This window comes from Primulina huaijiensis, chromosome 3 (assembly GCF_012295235.1).
Source record: "Primulina huaijiensis isolate GDHJ02 chromosome 3, ASM1229523v2, whole genome shotgun sequence".
NCBI lineage: Eukaryota > Viridiplantae > Streptophyta > Magnoliopsida > Lamiales > Gesneriaceae > Primulina > Primulina huaijiensis.
Genome location: NC_133308.1, coordinates 21,488,586 through 21,502,269, shown reverse-complemented (window position 1 = coordinate 21,502,269; position 13,684 = coordinate 21,488,586). Strand labels below are relative to the sequence as shown.

At 33.5% G+C, this 13,684-nt stretch overlaps 1 protein-coding gene and 1 long non-coding RNA gene across 4 annotated transcripts; one reads left to right on the top strand and one right to left on the bottom strand.

Annotated features, from left to right (window-relative positions):
• The first annotated feature begins 2,538 nt into the window (after positions 1-2,538).
• On the top strand, positions 2,539-3,149 carry LOC140973702 (uncharacterized). Its single transcript, XR_012174669.1, has 2 exons — positions 2,539-2,669; positions 2,713-3,149. It is a non-coding gene; the product is annotated as an uncharacterized lncRNA (long non-coding RNA).
• LOC140973700 (probable protein phosphatase 2C 60) lies at positions 2,918-6,147 on the bottom strand. Of its 3 annotated transcripts, XM_073436693.1 has the most exons (6): positions 5,816-6,147; positions 5,617-5,708; positions 4,742-5,193; positions 4,090-4,457; positions 3,756-3,992; positions 2,918-3,385 (listed from the first exon to the last, which is right to left on the bottom strand). In XM_073436693.1, exons 3-6 carry the CDS (start codon positions 5,058-5,060, stop codon positions 3,116-3,118), a joined length of 1,194 nt encoding a protein of 397 aa, XP_073292794.1. In that variant the 5' UTR covers positions 5,061-5,193; positions 5,617-5,708; positions 5,816-6,147; the 3' UTR covers positions 2,918-3,115. The 3 variants fall into 3 exon arrangements, with proteins under 3 accessions (XP_073292794.1, XP_073292793.1, XP_073292795.1); XM_073436692.1 differs by having other exon boundaries at positions 5,617-6,147; XM_073436694.1 differs by lacking the exons at positions 5,617-5,708; positions 5,816-6,147 and adding an exon at positions 5,426-5,579.
• Between the last annotated feature and the right edge of the window lie 7,537 nt (positions 6,148-13,684).

The following is a 13,684-nucleotide window of genomic DNA, read 5'->3' as shown; positions in this document are numbered from 1 at the left end:
TGTGCATATTATATACGTATTAAAAAAAAAAGATTAGAGCTAACATTACAAGAAAAATCGTATTTAACAACAAAAACCGTTGTCTTTTTACTTTTAACAACGGTTTTAACAAAAACCGTTGTCGTAGCCTAAAAAAATCCGCTCAAAGACAACAGTTTCTTTAAAACCGTTGTCTTTGATATATCATGAGCGTTTTTTTTGGGCTACGACAGCGGTTTTTAAAAACCGTTGTCTATGAGCGTTTTTTTTTTGGGCTACGACAACGGTTTTTAAACTGTTGTTTAATAACGTTTTTCTTCAAGCTACGACAACGGTTTGTAAAAAACAGTTGTCTTTCAACTGGTTTTTCTACAAATTTTGTTGTGAATATTAGATTTTGCGACGGTTTAAGTAAAATCTGTCGCTAATTTAAATATTGCGACGGTTTTAGTATACCCGTCGCTAAAATTAGCGACGGTTTTAAGTAAAACTGTCGCCGATGTAGATATAGCGACGAATTTACGAGAACAGTCGCTAAATTTAGCGACGGTTTTTGTATAACCGTCGCTAAGTTTAGCGACCGTTTCGATAAACCGTCGCCGATCTATAATTAGCGACAGTTTATATTTAACTGTCGCTATATTTAGCGACGGTTTATTATAACCGTTGCTAAATAAAGCGACAGTTCTTGTAAAAGCGTCGCTAATTTTAAATCGACGACAGTTAAAAAAATAACTGTCGCTAATTGCGACAGTTTAAGTCAATACCGTCGCAAACTGTCTATAAATACCCCCACCCTCTATCCATTTTCTACCATACCACTTCACAATACTTAAAATTTTTCTTCCTCACACAATTTTAATTTCGTTTTTATCTTTAAAGTTTAATAAATTTTTAAAATCAAGAATATAGTATTTTCGACAGTAAATCAAGAATATAATTAGCATTGTTAGTTTTTTTGTATATTTATTAAAATATTAAAAGTGAAATTTTTTTTATTTTACTGAAAAAAATAGCGACGGAAAGCATAAAATACCGTCGCTAATATTAGCGACGAAATTTAAAAAATACCGTCGCTAAATTTAGCGACGGTGTTAAAACCGTCGCTCTTTAGCGACCATTTTAATTACGACCGTCGCTAATTTTAGCGACGGTTAACGATGATTTCCGTCGCAAATTAATTTGCGACGGTTGTTTAAAAACCGTCGCAAATTGTAACTACCACAACACTCCAAAACCGTTGTCTTTTAGCGAATTCTTTAACCACATGACCTTTAACAACGGTTTTAGATACCTACAACAACGGTTTTTCACCGTCATCTTTAGGCGTCTACGACAACGGTTTTTCACCGTTGTCTTTGACCACACCCTTTAACCACAGGGCTTCTAACAACGATTTTAAAAGGCCTACAACAACGGGGAAAAACTGTTGTCTTAGGCTTTTTTCTTGTAGTGTAAATGTTATGTGGGAATGGTAGGGGTGAGCAATCGATCAAAACCAAACCGACTTAATCGAAATTAGCAAAACCAAACTGACAGATTTTTTTTTCCCAGACCAACCAAACGACCGAATTTCCCATCGAAACCGACTAAATCGAACCTATTATGGTTTTTTTTAGAAAATAGCATCAAAATGAGCTTTCTTTTTGTTCTTTCTGCGACATAATGTGATCAACAATAATAATCTAGTACATGTATATATAATATAATAAATAAAACAAACCAAGAGAAGTTGCAGTATTCATTTCATAAAATATGTCCAGACACAAATATCATATATTTTTTTAACAATTTACTTTGTTGCATGCTCAGATGTTAACAAATCAAAGCCACTAGAACTAAATCGAGTTTTGTCATTTTCCATTGAACTTTATGGCTGCCAATAAATCAGCAGAAAACTCAAAACTGAATAAAATTTCCAAATATATTAGTAGAAAAATCAAAACTGAATAAAATCTCCAACTAAATTTGAATTTTCGCAAATAAACATGAGGAATAAACGAGAATCAAAATACAAAACTATACCTCTCACAAGTTCTCATCTGTTTGTTCGAAAATTATATCTTTAGGGTTAGGTAAACAGTGAAGGGAAATCAGTACGATGAAGATGAAATTGGGTGTGAGGCAACAGATGGATTTGCTTTTGGTTTAGGAAATAGGGCTATGATAAGATTGTGTACCCAAGATAAATTTTTTTGGTATGTATACATGTTTATTCGGTTTAACATATTTTTAAAATTCAAAACCGAAACCGAATTAACCGATATTTTTAAAAAACAAAACCGAGCTACCGATTAAACCGAACCATATTTTGTCAGAAATCCGGCTCGGTCAATTTTTTCTATTAAATCGAGTCCTTTGCTCACCCCTAATACTATACATGTGACCACCTTTTTTGGGCTCTGGAAGTTTTCCAGAACCAAAAGAAGCCATCTTTTAAGAATTGTGATTATGATAGTGGAATGATGCAGTAGGAGAAGAGCAAGGAATTTTAGTATTATGTATCGCATTCAAATTGGATAATTTGAGTTATAAATCAATATTACAAGAATTTATCGTGTCGATCTTTGAGCGCATCAATTAAAATATTCTCCTTATTTTAAGTGTCCTTAAAAACATTTGACACGACTCAGGTTTGTTGCACATCGATTACTGTTAGAGGTGATAGCTTATAAATAAAAAACTTGGGAGTTGGGACCATGCATATCGTGGTGGTCAACACTAGAAACGGAGACATATTCAAATGACATGTAACCAATGGAAAAGGCGTCCAAGGTTAAGACACATACAGAGACATCATACGTAAGATTTGATGCTTGTTGTTGTAGAAGTTATTACTAATAACCACTGAGCAGAAGCTTAGAAAATATGGTTCATAGCCAAACCATATCTCGAATACATTATCAGACGAGTCGTTTAGCTGCAAGTTCGCAACGAATCTGCTTAGAAAATACAACTACATTAGCTGTCATCTCAAAACTTGCTTTTTCCAAGTCCCTGTGTATCAAGAGCCACGTATAGTCTTGGTCGAACAGTTATGGTGTACATCAAAGAATCCACAGGCTGTTCTCATCTCTAACTGTATTCACGTCAAAAGTTTACTAACATGTAATATAACATCAGAGGTAGAAGGGTGTCAAGTGGCGACGCTTTCAGAGGGTGTGGAAAAAGGAGCCTGGCTATTGATTGGGAGACCAAGGCCACCACCTTTCACAGATATGCTGGGACTCTGACCCGAGCTCGCCCTGCTAACAAGATGTGACTCAATGAACACCACAACAACAGTGATGTCATCGTGGAAGTGGCGACGAACTCCACGGTCAATTCTCTTCAAGTCTGAGTACCTCATCTCCCTCTTCTTTGCTGCCTCTTGTAAAGCTGTTTTCACTAATCTCCTAGCAATCCCCTGCATCATTCGAGGCATTTAGAATATGAGCATTACACTATCTTCATCTTCTTCAAAGGAATAAGTTCTTGATTTGGAGAAAGTGAAACGAAGATAAAAGCCCTTTATTTGCCAAAGGAGAGAAAAGTGTTAAAATTCTTTTCTTTTTGTCAGTAAATTAGATGCTTTTTGTTGAACTGGAATATCAAATGCGATCTGAAACTCTGCACCATCTCAAATCCAAAAATTATCGGAATCATCATGAGCCTTACATCATAAAGGATAAATTTTACAACTACAACATATTCGATACTATAACTTATGCAAGTAATGGCGAGTAACCATTGGAAATAGAGTTCAAATTATAAATGGGAAAATGTATTTATCTTACACTGCGTGGATTATTTTGGACTAGATCAACTGCTTCTTGGTTGGTAAGATGCTCCCAAAGGCCATCGGATGCAAATATAATGAATTGATCATGTGGCAGCAACTGGTGCACGGAAATTGATGGTTCTGAGCTCAAAATTGGTTTTCCGAAAGGTTCACGTAGTCGAAATTTTTGATACAGAGGCTCCCTGTTGAACTCAGCATTTTTCAAATACACGTCTCCAATTGATCTCGTGATCTGTGAAACAACACCAGAAATATCAACTGAACAAACATGAAAAAGAAACACGATTAAGCATTGATCCGAGCATCTTTATTTGGAGAAGATTACAAACCTGTATAAGACCCTTTACACGCCACACATTATGCTTTAGGACTACAATTTGTGAGTCCTCAGGGTGCTGATATTTTAGCTCCTGCCTCACAGAATCGATACTCGCATTATGCTCTGCTGAGAGTTGAACAGCGAGTACTTCACCAGTAGACTTGACGAGTCTCCCTAAAACAGCACGAGAATCGCCAAGATTGGCAACATAAAGAGTTCCACTGCAGATTATTCCAACAAGGCAGCAGGAGCCAACTGCTGCAATCTGTGGTTTCATAGGCCACTGTCTGCTGACAACCGAGAAAAAACCATCTTCTGTTGCTTGAATTGCTTTCCTGATAACCTCCACAGACATAGATTGGTGCTCCGCAGTATATCCTGCAAAATCAGAAAATAAATGCCAAAACTTAAATTAATAATCAGAATATAAAGTCAAGCAAATTAAATGCTAAAAGAAAATTTGCAAAATAAGAACTTGAACTAGCCCGTTATACCCGATATGTTTCACAGGTACAGAATCATCGATATCCATAAAATGAAACATACAAGAGATTAGATTGAGTGGTTTAACATCCCATCATAACAACAAATCGGAATTACATGGTTAAACCGTCTGAAGATAAAAGCAACTCTAAATTCTTATAGATTTACTAGGGACGTACTCTTTATATGCTGGAAGAGCTGATCGTTGATGAACCGAGACGTCTCAGGACCGCCATGTCCATCATAAACCCCAACAAAAGTTCCATACGGCCCCGAATTATTCAAGCTCAGACAACCCGATTCGAGTTGGCTCTGATCCTCTAGTAAATTATTAGCTTGAACGACGGCCATAGAAAATTCTCCATTGACATGTGATCCAGAGTCCTTATACCATAACAGCCCATCTCGACAACCACCGGTATCGGAACCAGTGTGAATATTTCGATCCGCACTTGGCAGGAAGCAGGCTCGAAATAAGTTCATTAAACCTGATAACATCCCTCATCTCATCCAAAACACTATCCAAATAGTCCACATCTGAGGAGCAGCACTTAAGGTAACTTTGGTCCGAATAACCTCGGCTATGTCGTGTCTATTCCTTCGCAACTAAACAGCTATATGGGTAGTAAATCTAGCAGCATAATTAAAAACAAATTAGATTAGAGTTGGGATACCAAGAATCTTACAAAGTGAACAGAATTAAACACACGCGATGATGCTGCCTTTTTTCCAACTCCGCTGAGAATAGCTAGCTAGTACAGAAAAATTTGACTATGGCAAATGGCAGGCAGGCTTTGAAAACAAGGATGGTCAACAAAAAATGACGTTTCATTAAGACAGTTACTTGGTCAACCAGTACATACCGATGAAGGCAACCCCGCAGCAGCCCCCCAAAAAATTAAAAAAAAAAAAATAGGGGAAGAAACAAATCAAGAAGAAGAAAACTATTTCATGAAATCCTAACAAACCCTCATCCAGTGGAAGGAGCAATTCCAAAGAAAAACAAAACATATTCACAAAGATGGGATTGTCTGAAATACGCTAAATATTATACCTTTAGAGCCGATCAAGAAGACAAGGATCTGAGATCCGTGGATTCACCATGCATCAAAGGAACAAAAAGTACCCGTGAAAAGTGTTATTTCACTTCAACAAGATGATGTTGAGACACAACACACAAAGCAACATGCGAAAAAATAAAAAAAAAATGAAAACCCAAAATGTTGTAGACAGAGAGAAAGTGGTATTATTGCTCTATTATTATTATAGACGATGATTTTGTTTAGGCTTTCTTCTGGGCAGGCAAACCATTAAAACTAACAAGAAGGAGCTCCAGGGCCGGCAAAGCTCTGGGCTCCACACTCACCTCCAACACAATGGGTTTCCTAATAAAGAGGAAAATGTACACTAAATTTGTTCAGAGTACATAAAAAAATTGGAACTTGGATAAAGATAGATGAATTTCCATGCTATTTTATTATCTTTCTGCTGTCACGTGAAGCTCAATTTATTATTTTTTTAATGCGATTTTCTTCTGAAAAATATACTGGATACGACTATATGAATCCAAATTCAGACCAATTAGCATGAAATAATTCTGGGCTAGTTTCGGAAAGCTGACCCACAAACTATTTACAAATCAGAAGCCAAAAAATTTGAAATTAATCAGACATCAGTTCCTCAATCATGGAACCGATTGAGGCACCACATGGGTTCCATGATTGTGGCTCCAATCCAGTTTCCAAATTCAACGATGGATTGGAGCAACACCTAATTCAACAGTGTTGCGCTACATTTTTAATTTTATTTTTAAATAATTTTGTTGAATTTTATAATTTTATATTTTAATTAAATATTCAATTAATTTTCTTGGAAATTTTGAAATATTAGTCATTATAAAAAATTTAATATCTCGATAATATTATATTGTAATGTAAAATGTAATGAAATGAGTACATTATTTTCATGTAGCACTGATGTAACGTAGAATTGTAACATAGTGTAATGGATAGAAGACGACTTTGATGATGAAGAATGCTATTGATTTTTGGTAAATATGTGTATTTCACATACCATTATCAAGGATTTTTTGCACTGAAAATTTAATTTTTATTCAGGAAAAAAATTGTCAAAAATTGACTTTTTCCTAGTATAAAACTTTGAACACGTGAAAGTTTGAAAATATATTAATCAGAATCCTAGAACATTATGTTTTGCGTGGCAATAATATAATCCCAACCGCACAAAAAAATCAACTATTTCGATGTCACCATGTCCGCTTAGCTTTAAACAAAAGTAAACGTTTTCTTAGTCATTTAATTAATTAGTACCAATCAAGTATATATATTTTTTTATAAAATCAAAACTTGTATTAAGGTGCCATTAAAAAGTATACCTAAAATATATAAAAAAAAATTAGTGTGAGATGATTTCACGAATTAATTTTGTGAAACGGATCTCCGACACAATCCAGTTCTTGAAAAAATAGCAATTTTTATATTTAAAATATTACTTTTCATCTTAAATATAGATCAGGTTGAGTCAACTCACATAAATAAATAAATACGTGAGACCTTACTCTTCAGAAAAATGTAACAAACAAAAACTCATCCATCTAGTTCATCATGTAATAAATAATACAAGTCTAAAATAATGTTTATACTAACTGGTAAAAATACAAAATAAAATAATCTAAAAATAATTAAGGCCCATATAAATTAGGCAAAAACTTGTGTGAGACGGTTTCACGGGTCGTATTTTGTGAGATGGATATCTTATTTGGGTCATCCATGAAAAAGTATTACTTTTTATGCTAAGATTTTTAATTTTTATTGTGAATATCGGTAGGATTGACCCGTCTCACAGATAAAGATTCGTGAGACCGTCTCACAAAAGACCTACTCCATAAATTAATTAGACATTAATGAATAAATCATAAAGATCGATCGAGAATCAAGTCCATAAATAAAGATATGATGTTGATCTAATTAATATGATATCATATTTTTTTTATTATATTGATCATAATTTCCAAATTAGAATATTTATTAATTGAATTTTGATAGAGCTGGGAATTATTGGGGTGGCACTTTGTAGGTGAAAAGAGAGTGGTCCATTTTTCTAAACGAAACCAACTTCTTGGCGTTGGCGCATTTTTAAATTCGGCCGACTTTTAATTACATTTGGATGTTTTTTTTTCTTCTGCCATTAATGCGCCATTTTTTAGGTAAAACTAATCAAAATATCATNTAAATTATTATATATTGAATATATCCATTTATAGATTATTTTAATCGAGCCAGAATTTGGATAGTTAAAATTGTAGTCTTGAAAGAGAGACCCTGTTTCTAGCTCAATTGGTATCTTACCATCTTCTTCTTTTATTGACTCGAGTTCGAATTTGAGTTCGAGTTGAGTTCGAATCTCTCCTCGCCTAATGTAGGAGATAAAAAAAAATTTGTTGTCTCGAATGAACTATCATTTTATGGGGAAACAATTTGCCTAAGTGGTCAAGTGGCTTCTATACATAAAGTTTCAAATAACATCTTTTTTTTTTTTAACATTACTATTTTGAGATTTGTTTTTTTTTAAAAAAAATCTAAATTTTCACACATGGACCATCTAGCAAAATCTTTGTGAATTATTGAGCTAACTAGTTGTCTGAAGTGGACTTATCCATGATCTGGAATGAGGAAGGATGATTGAACACGTCAAGGAGTAGGGATGTAAACGATCCAAACCAAACCAAACAGTATCAGGCTTGAGCTTGGTTTGTATTGAAATTATTGAGCTCGAGAAAAGCTCGAGCTCGGCTCGTTAAAAGCTCGTTTAACATGTTAATCAAGCCAGGCTCGAGCTTGATTCATTAATAGCTTGTTTAGCATGTTTAACAAGCCTGACTTGAGCTCGTCTCGTTTTCGAGCTCGATAAGCTTAGAATTGAGCTCGAGTTTGAGTTTGAATCGAGCTTGATAAAAATTAAATATATCTATAAACTAATTTTAAATCAGACATAAAAATGTAAATTCATTCATAAGTAACCAAAACGACACAAATAAGAGCTAAAAAAACATAATTCAGTATATTATTGAACATTCCAAAATCATACATCTAGAATATTCATTATATACTGATATCACCAAAATCATCTAGAATATTCATTAAATATAGTAGATAGAAGACATCACATCATTATGAAATAAATTCAACATAATTAGCTTAAATTATTGATTAATGTCAAATGCCATATCAATTTAGCATGTAAAATTTTTAATTAACCTTCACAGACTAATAGTAAAGTTACTCAACTTGTATATGACTTGGTTATGTAAATTTTTAGGGAAAAAGAATAAGTTGATGTATGTCTGTTAATTTATTTTATTTATTGTATTTTAAAGAACATTTTAGTATAATGATATGCAAATAAGATTAAAAATGTAATTGCGACTAAATGGTGTGAATTCATCATTTTTTCAAACATGTCTTGTATTCAATTCCTTCCATTGACATTAGTACTAATATTTTTATTTGTCAACTCAACAAATGAGCCAAGCTCAAGCTTACGAGCCACCTAAACAACTCGAACTCGAGCTCGCGAGCCTATTATCGAACATGTTTGCGAGCTCACGAGCCGAATATCCTTAGGCTTAAGCTTGGTTTGATTAAATTTTCGAGCTCAAAATCGAGCTTGTGCTTGGTTTGAAATGATTAACAAACAAACTCAAACGAGCTTTTTATCGAGCCGAGCTTCGAATAGCTCGCGAACGGTTTGGTTCATTTACATCCCTATAAATGATACACAACTATTTTATGAGACGGTTTACAGATCAATTTTGTGAGATGAATTTTTAATCCGAATCGATTCATGTAAAAATATTATTCTTCAAAATCAAACATGCACGCCAATAATTCTCTACGGTCAATGTAATCTCTAAAATACACCATTAATTAACAACACTTGCCCCCCAAGTCCAATGTATTGATTATCATATGATGTGTGCAAATCAAGTCCATATCTACAAGTAGTCAAATTCCTTGATCAATAAGGAATTCTTTAATTAGCATATCATGGCATTCAATTCTTATAATTAAATACTGTTTTATTAATTATTTGAAAGCATGATTCAATAAAATATAGTTGTAGAGTCATAGAATCAATTATACAATGACATAATAATTTTATAACAAATAAGAGTTACGTTTGATATTTGCTTTTAATGAAGCATTTTTTTATCTTATGGAGGCTTAAAAGTTAAAATCATATTCCTCATGTAGAGCATAAATAAATTTTTTTTTATGATGTGGTAAACTGTAGTCGCTATGCTTCCGTACGTATTGGGTAAACCTTCAGATTAAATCAATAGCATGTAAATCCTGTTGATCAGGTAAATTGTATTAGACAAATCATGTACGACAGACTCATTTGAGAACGTGTTGGTATGAGGAATTGAACTTCTCATCATTGGACAATCAATCATTCACCTACTCTACTAACTCAGACAGTTCTTGAGGTATGAAGGGATCATATATGATTCTTTATTGGCCATTTGTTGTGAGTTTTAAAAAATGTGTTAGACTATGTTTAGATGAAATTCAAATCCTTAATGGAAAGCCCATTCAAGTTTTAAATTATTGAGTCATTTGAAATCTATTTTTTTTATGTAATTATAAAATGAAATACTTCTACCAAAATGTAAAAGTTTAGCAAATTTGCCTTGCTAGCTATTAGAAATATGGATTCAGATATTCTACTCCCTACTTACACAGGACCACAATATGTTACACGACTTATTCAGCTTCCCACAGGACAAAATATTGCCAACTTCAAAATGTCAATTATTTTCTTATTATATTTTGAACATAAAAATAAATTATTTCCAATTAATTTCTAGTAAACCAAAAGAGAAAACTTAAGTAAACATTTATAATGTTGTATATTTTTATTTAAGAGAGCGGGTATATTTTTAAAATAAAAAAATTCTTGAGTTTGGTAAGAATATATAAAATTTTAATTTTTTGTATACATAAACACCAAATAACAAACCCATAAATTTTTTTTTTTGGAAAAAAAAAGGATTTATGCGTTAGGGACCATCGATTAAAACCTTAACTTTCGGAAAATATATAAGAGAAAATTAATAGTTATTTTGAACTTTTTTATTTCTTTTAATAAACTAATTCAAGCTTACGGCACCGCTGTACAGAACCCGATGAATGGAGCCTTCATGGTTCCACACAGAGGAAAACAGCCACAAGTATTTCACCCCAACTGAGAACGCCGGTGCAGCTTGAGGTTACTGCTAATGAATTTCCCAGGCAAGATTTGTCTCATTCAAGTATTCCCACTTTACCATGAAAAGTTAGCTATATATATGGTACGGTATTGTTAATTAGATGATCCCAAAGCACTCCATCAGAAACTAATTATATGTACAGTAAAAGAAATCCTTCTGATTCTCCAAGCGCATGCAACAGTTGTCTCTTCTCACCGAGACCCTTTCAGTACAAATATTTGTTCGACTTTGATTCCAAATAAGGACAAAAGCCAGGCAGAAATTCAAAGACGATCATTTTTATGCTCAGTGTTTTAAGTTAAGTAACAGCTATCGTAACCTTTTGGAAGGTTTATATTCATTTTCGACCTGATCAGTCGGCTCCTAAGGAATCATCTTGAATACCAAAAGTCATTACTTAAGTAATAATTATTATTATTATTGTTTCTACTTATTCATGTAGTCTAGTAAGATTTAATCTTTTTTACTTCATAATAACATCAAATATTATAAGCTATTGGAATTATTTCGACAACGGTGCAAGGGAAAGTTTGAGAGATGATAATATAAAAGATCAAAAGAAAATTGTACCCGGTGGGTGAGTACGATAGATGATAATCATATCAAAACTGTATAAATATTATAAATCTTAAAACCAGAATCTTGTGCAAATAATTACTTTGATAGATAGGTTATAGAGAGTTTTTTCAATTTTGTCATCACTACTGGTTCCCTCGCATCTCACCATTTCCTCATAACCGTAGGACACACACGCTGTCAGCATAAAGATCACGCCATTTTCCTCTTAATCAAAACAGACCTAGTGAAATTTGCNAAAAAAAAAAAAAAAAAAAAAAAAAAAAAAAAAAAAAAAAAAAAAGACTGACCGAGTGCTTAAGAGCTTAGAGTGAAGGGAACACTATGAGGAGTATTGCAGACCTAGCTTGCATCGGGAGTCTATTGGTCGGACTGAGCGATGAAATTGGATCGGAGGAAACTGACTGAGTGACTCGCATTATTCTAGTGAATACTGTCACATCCCGAGACCGAGACACGTCATCGACGTTGTTTAACCATTTAAATCGCGAAACAACATGTCACACGTAGTACATAAAATAGCCAAAAGCCAGTCTATTACATAAATCAGGACTGTTTTTACAATGTTTAACATAAATGTAGAAATGAGAACATCATGAAAAATAAATTAAAAATGATGCTTGAAACTTTGTGTCTCGAACTTTATCATCAGCCCCAAAACATATGTTGTTCATCCTCTTCCAACTGATATTTACCCTTATATGGGGAAAGAAGTAATATAATGAGTGGTTGAAGAAACATTCAACATGTTGAGGTCAATCGTACGCAAGAATATCGAAATATATATGTAATAAGAGTTTAAAGATGACTTGTCGCAACATGAATCGAGACATGAAACAAACAGAATTAAAAAAAAAAAAGCATCAAAACATGCCAGAACTTAAGCATAAACTTATATAAGGCACTGTCATTCATCTATTTATCCTGATATATTGATCAATCTCTAATTGTTACTCTTCTTAGGGGACGATCTCATATATAAGTTGTTATAGGCTACCGCATCGGGGCTTTATCTTATCTTATCGTGTTTCGGAAATTTCCTGATCACTTTTAATTCGAATTCTAAAAGTATATTTTCAAGATTTCATAGCATAACAAATGAATCATGTGGAACAAAATATATACGGAATCAAAACACATGAAACGAGTACTGTGCAGCTGAATTTTCAAAAACAGAAACATCATTATTTTAAAATATATATGTAAGCTCACTTATCTCTTTTTTTTTAAGGATTAAACTTGACTGAATGTTGCTGGAATGGTCGAACACTTAAGCTTTCGAACTCTGGGACTTGTGCAAAATTCAATGCTCAATAGTTGCAGTATCTACTCGGCCTTGAATAGCGGCTCTTTGCTCGATTCCTGGGCAGAATTTCAGCTAGTGGAATACTTCGAAATTGATCAGAAAAGAGGCCCGAAATATGCTGCTGTTTTTGCTCGAAAATGTTATTGTTTGAGTGATAAGTTGGTGTGATTTTTCCTCTCAATTATTGGGGTATTTATAGGGAACTCTTGGACTAGCTGAATGATAATGGTTTTAAGGTCATTACAGCCCATTTTAATGTTATTATCAGCCATGAATGGACTGTTACAAATTTGATTTGAAAAGTTGTACCGATTGATCAAATGAGCATTTAACTTGGCCTTTCAAATTTCAAAAGAAATCTGATGCCAAGTTGTTAAAATTTAGAAAATTACGAGGAAGTAAAAAGCTTATGCAAGACTTTATGTGTGTAAATATGCATAGAATCTTGGGTCTTGACAAGTACTCTATTCACTAGCATTATTCAAGTGCATAGGAGAATACCGATGCAAAATCTGTGTGCTGTATTCGGATGTGTGTGTTTGTGTTCGCGGTGTGTTACAGAGATGGAGGAAGAAAATGAAAGAAGAAGTGGGCCTGTGATATAATTGGGTCAAGTGGAAAATATACATGGGTAGTGAAGTTTGAGTATTAGTTGGATCGTGTGTGTTCTAGATATATATATGTATTGTAAATTGGGCTACAATAGTTGATGAGGTTCACGCAGTCACGGGCCCGGACATAACAATAATAGTAATTGTTTTACTTTGCGATGTACGTCGTTCGCTAGTATTAATAGTTGATTGGAGTTTAGATTATGATACTTTCGAAACATCTATTTTAATGATCATAAGTGATTTTACATTATCGACATCTATATATTACATGTCTCTTAGATAAAATTATAATTTTGATTATGTAATTTGGATTCAGTCAATTCACGCTTTTATT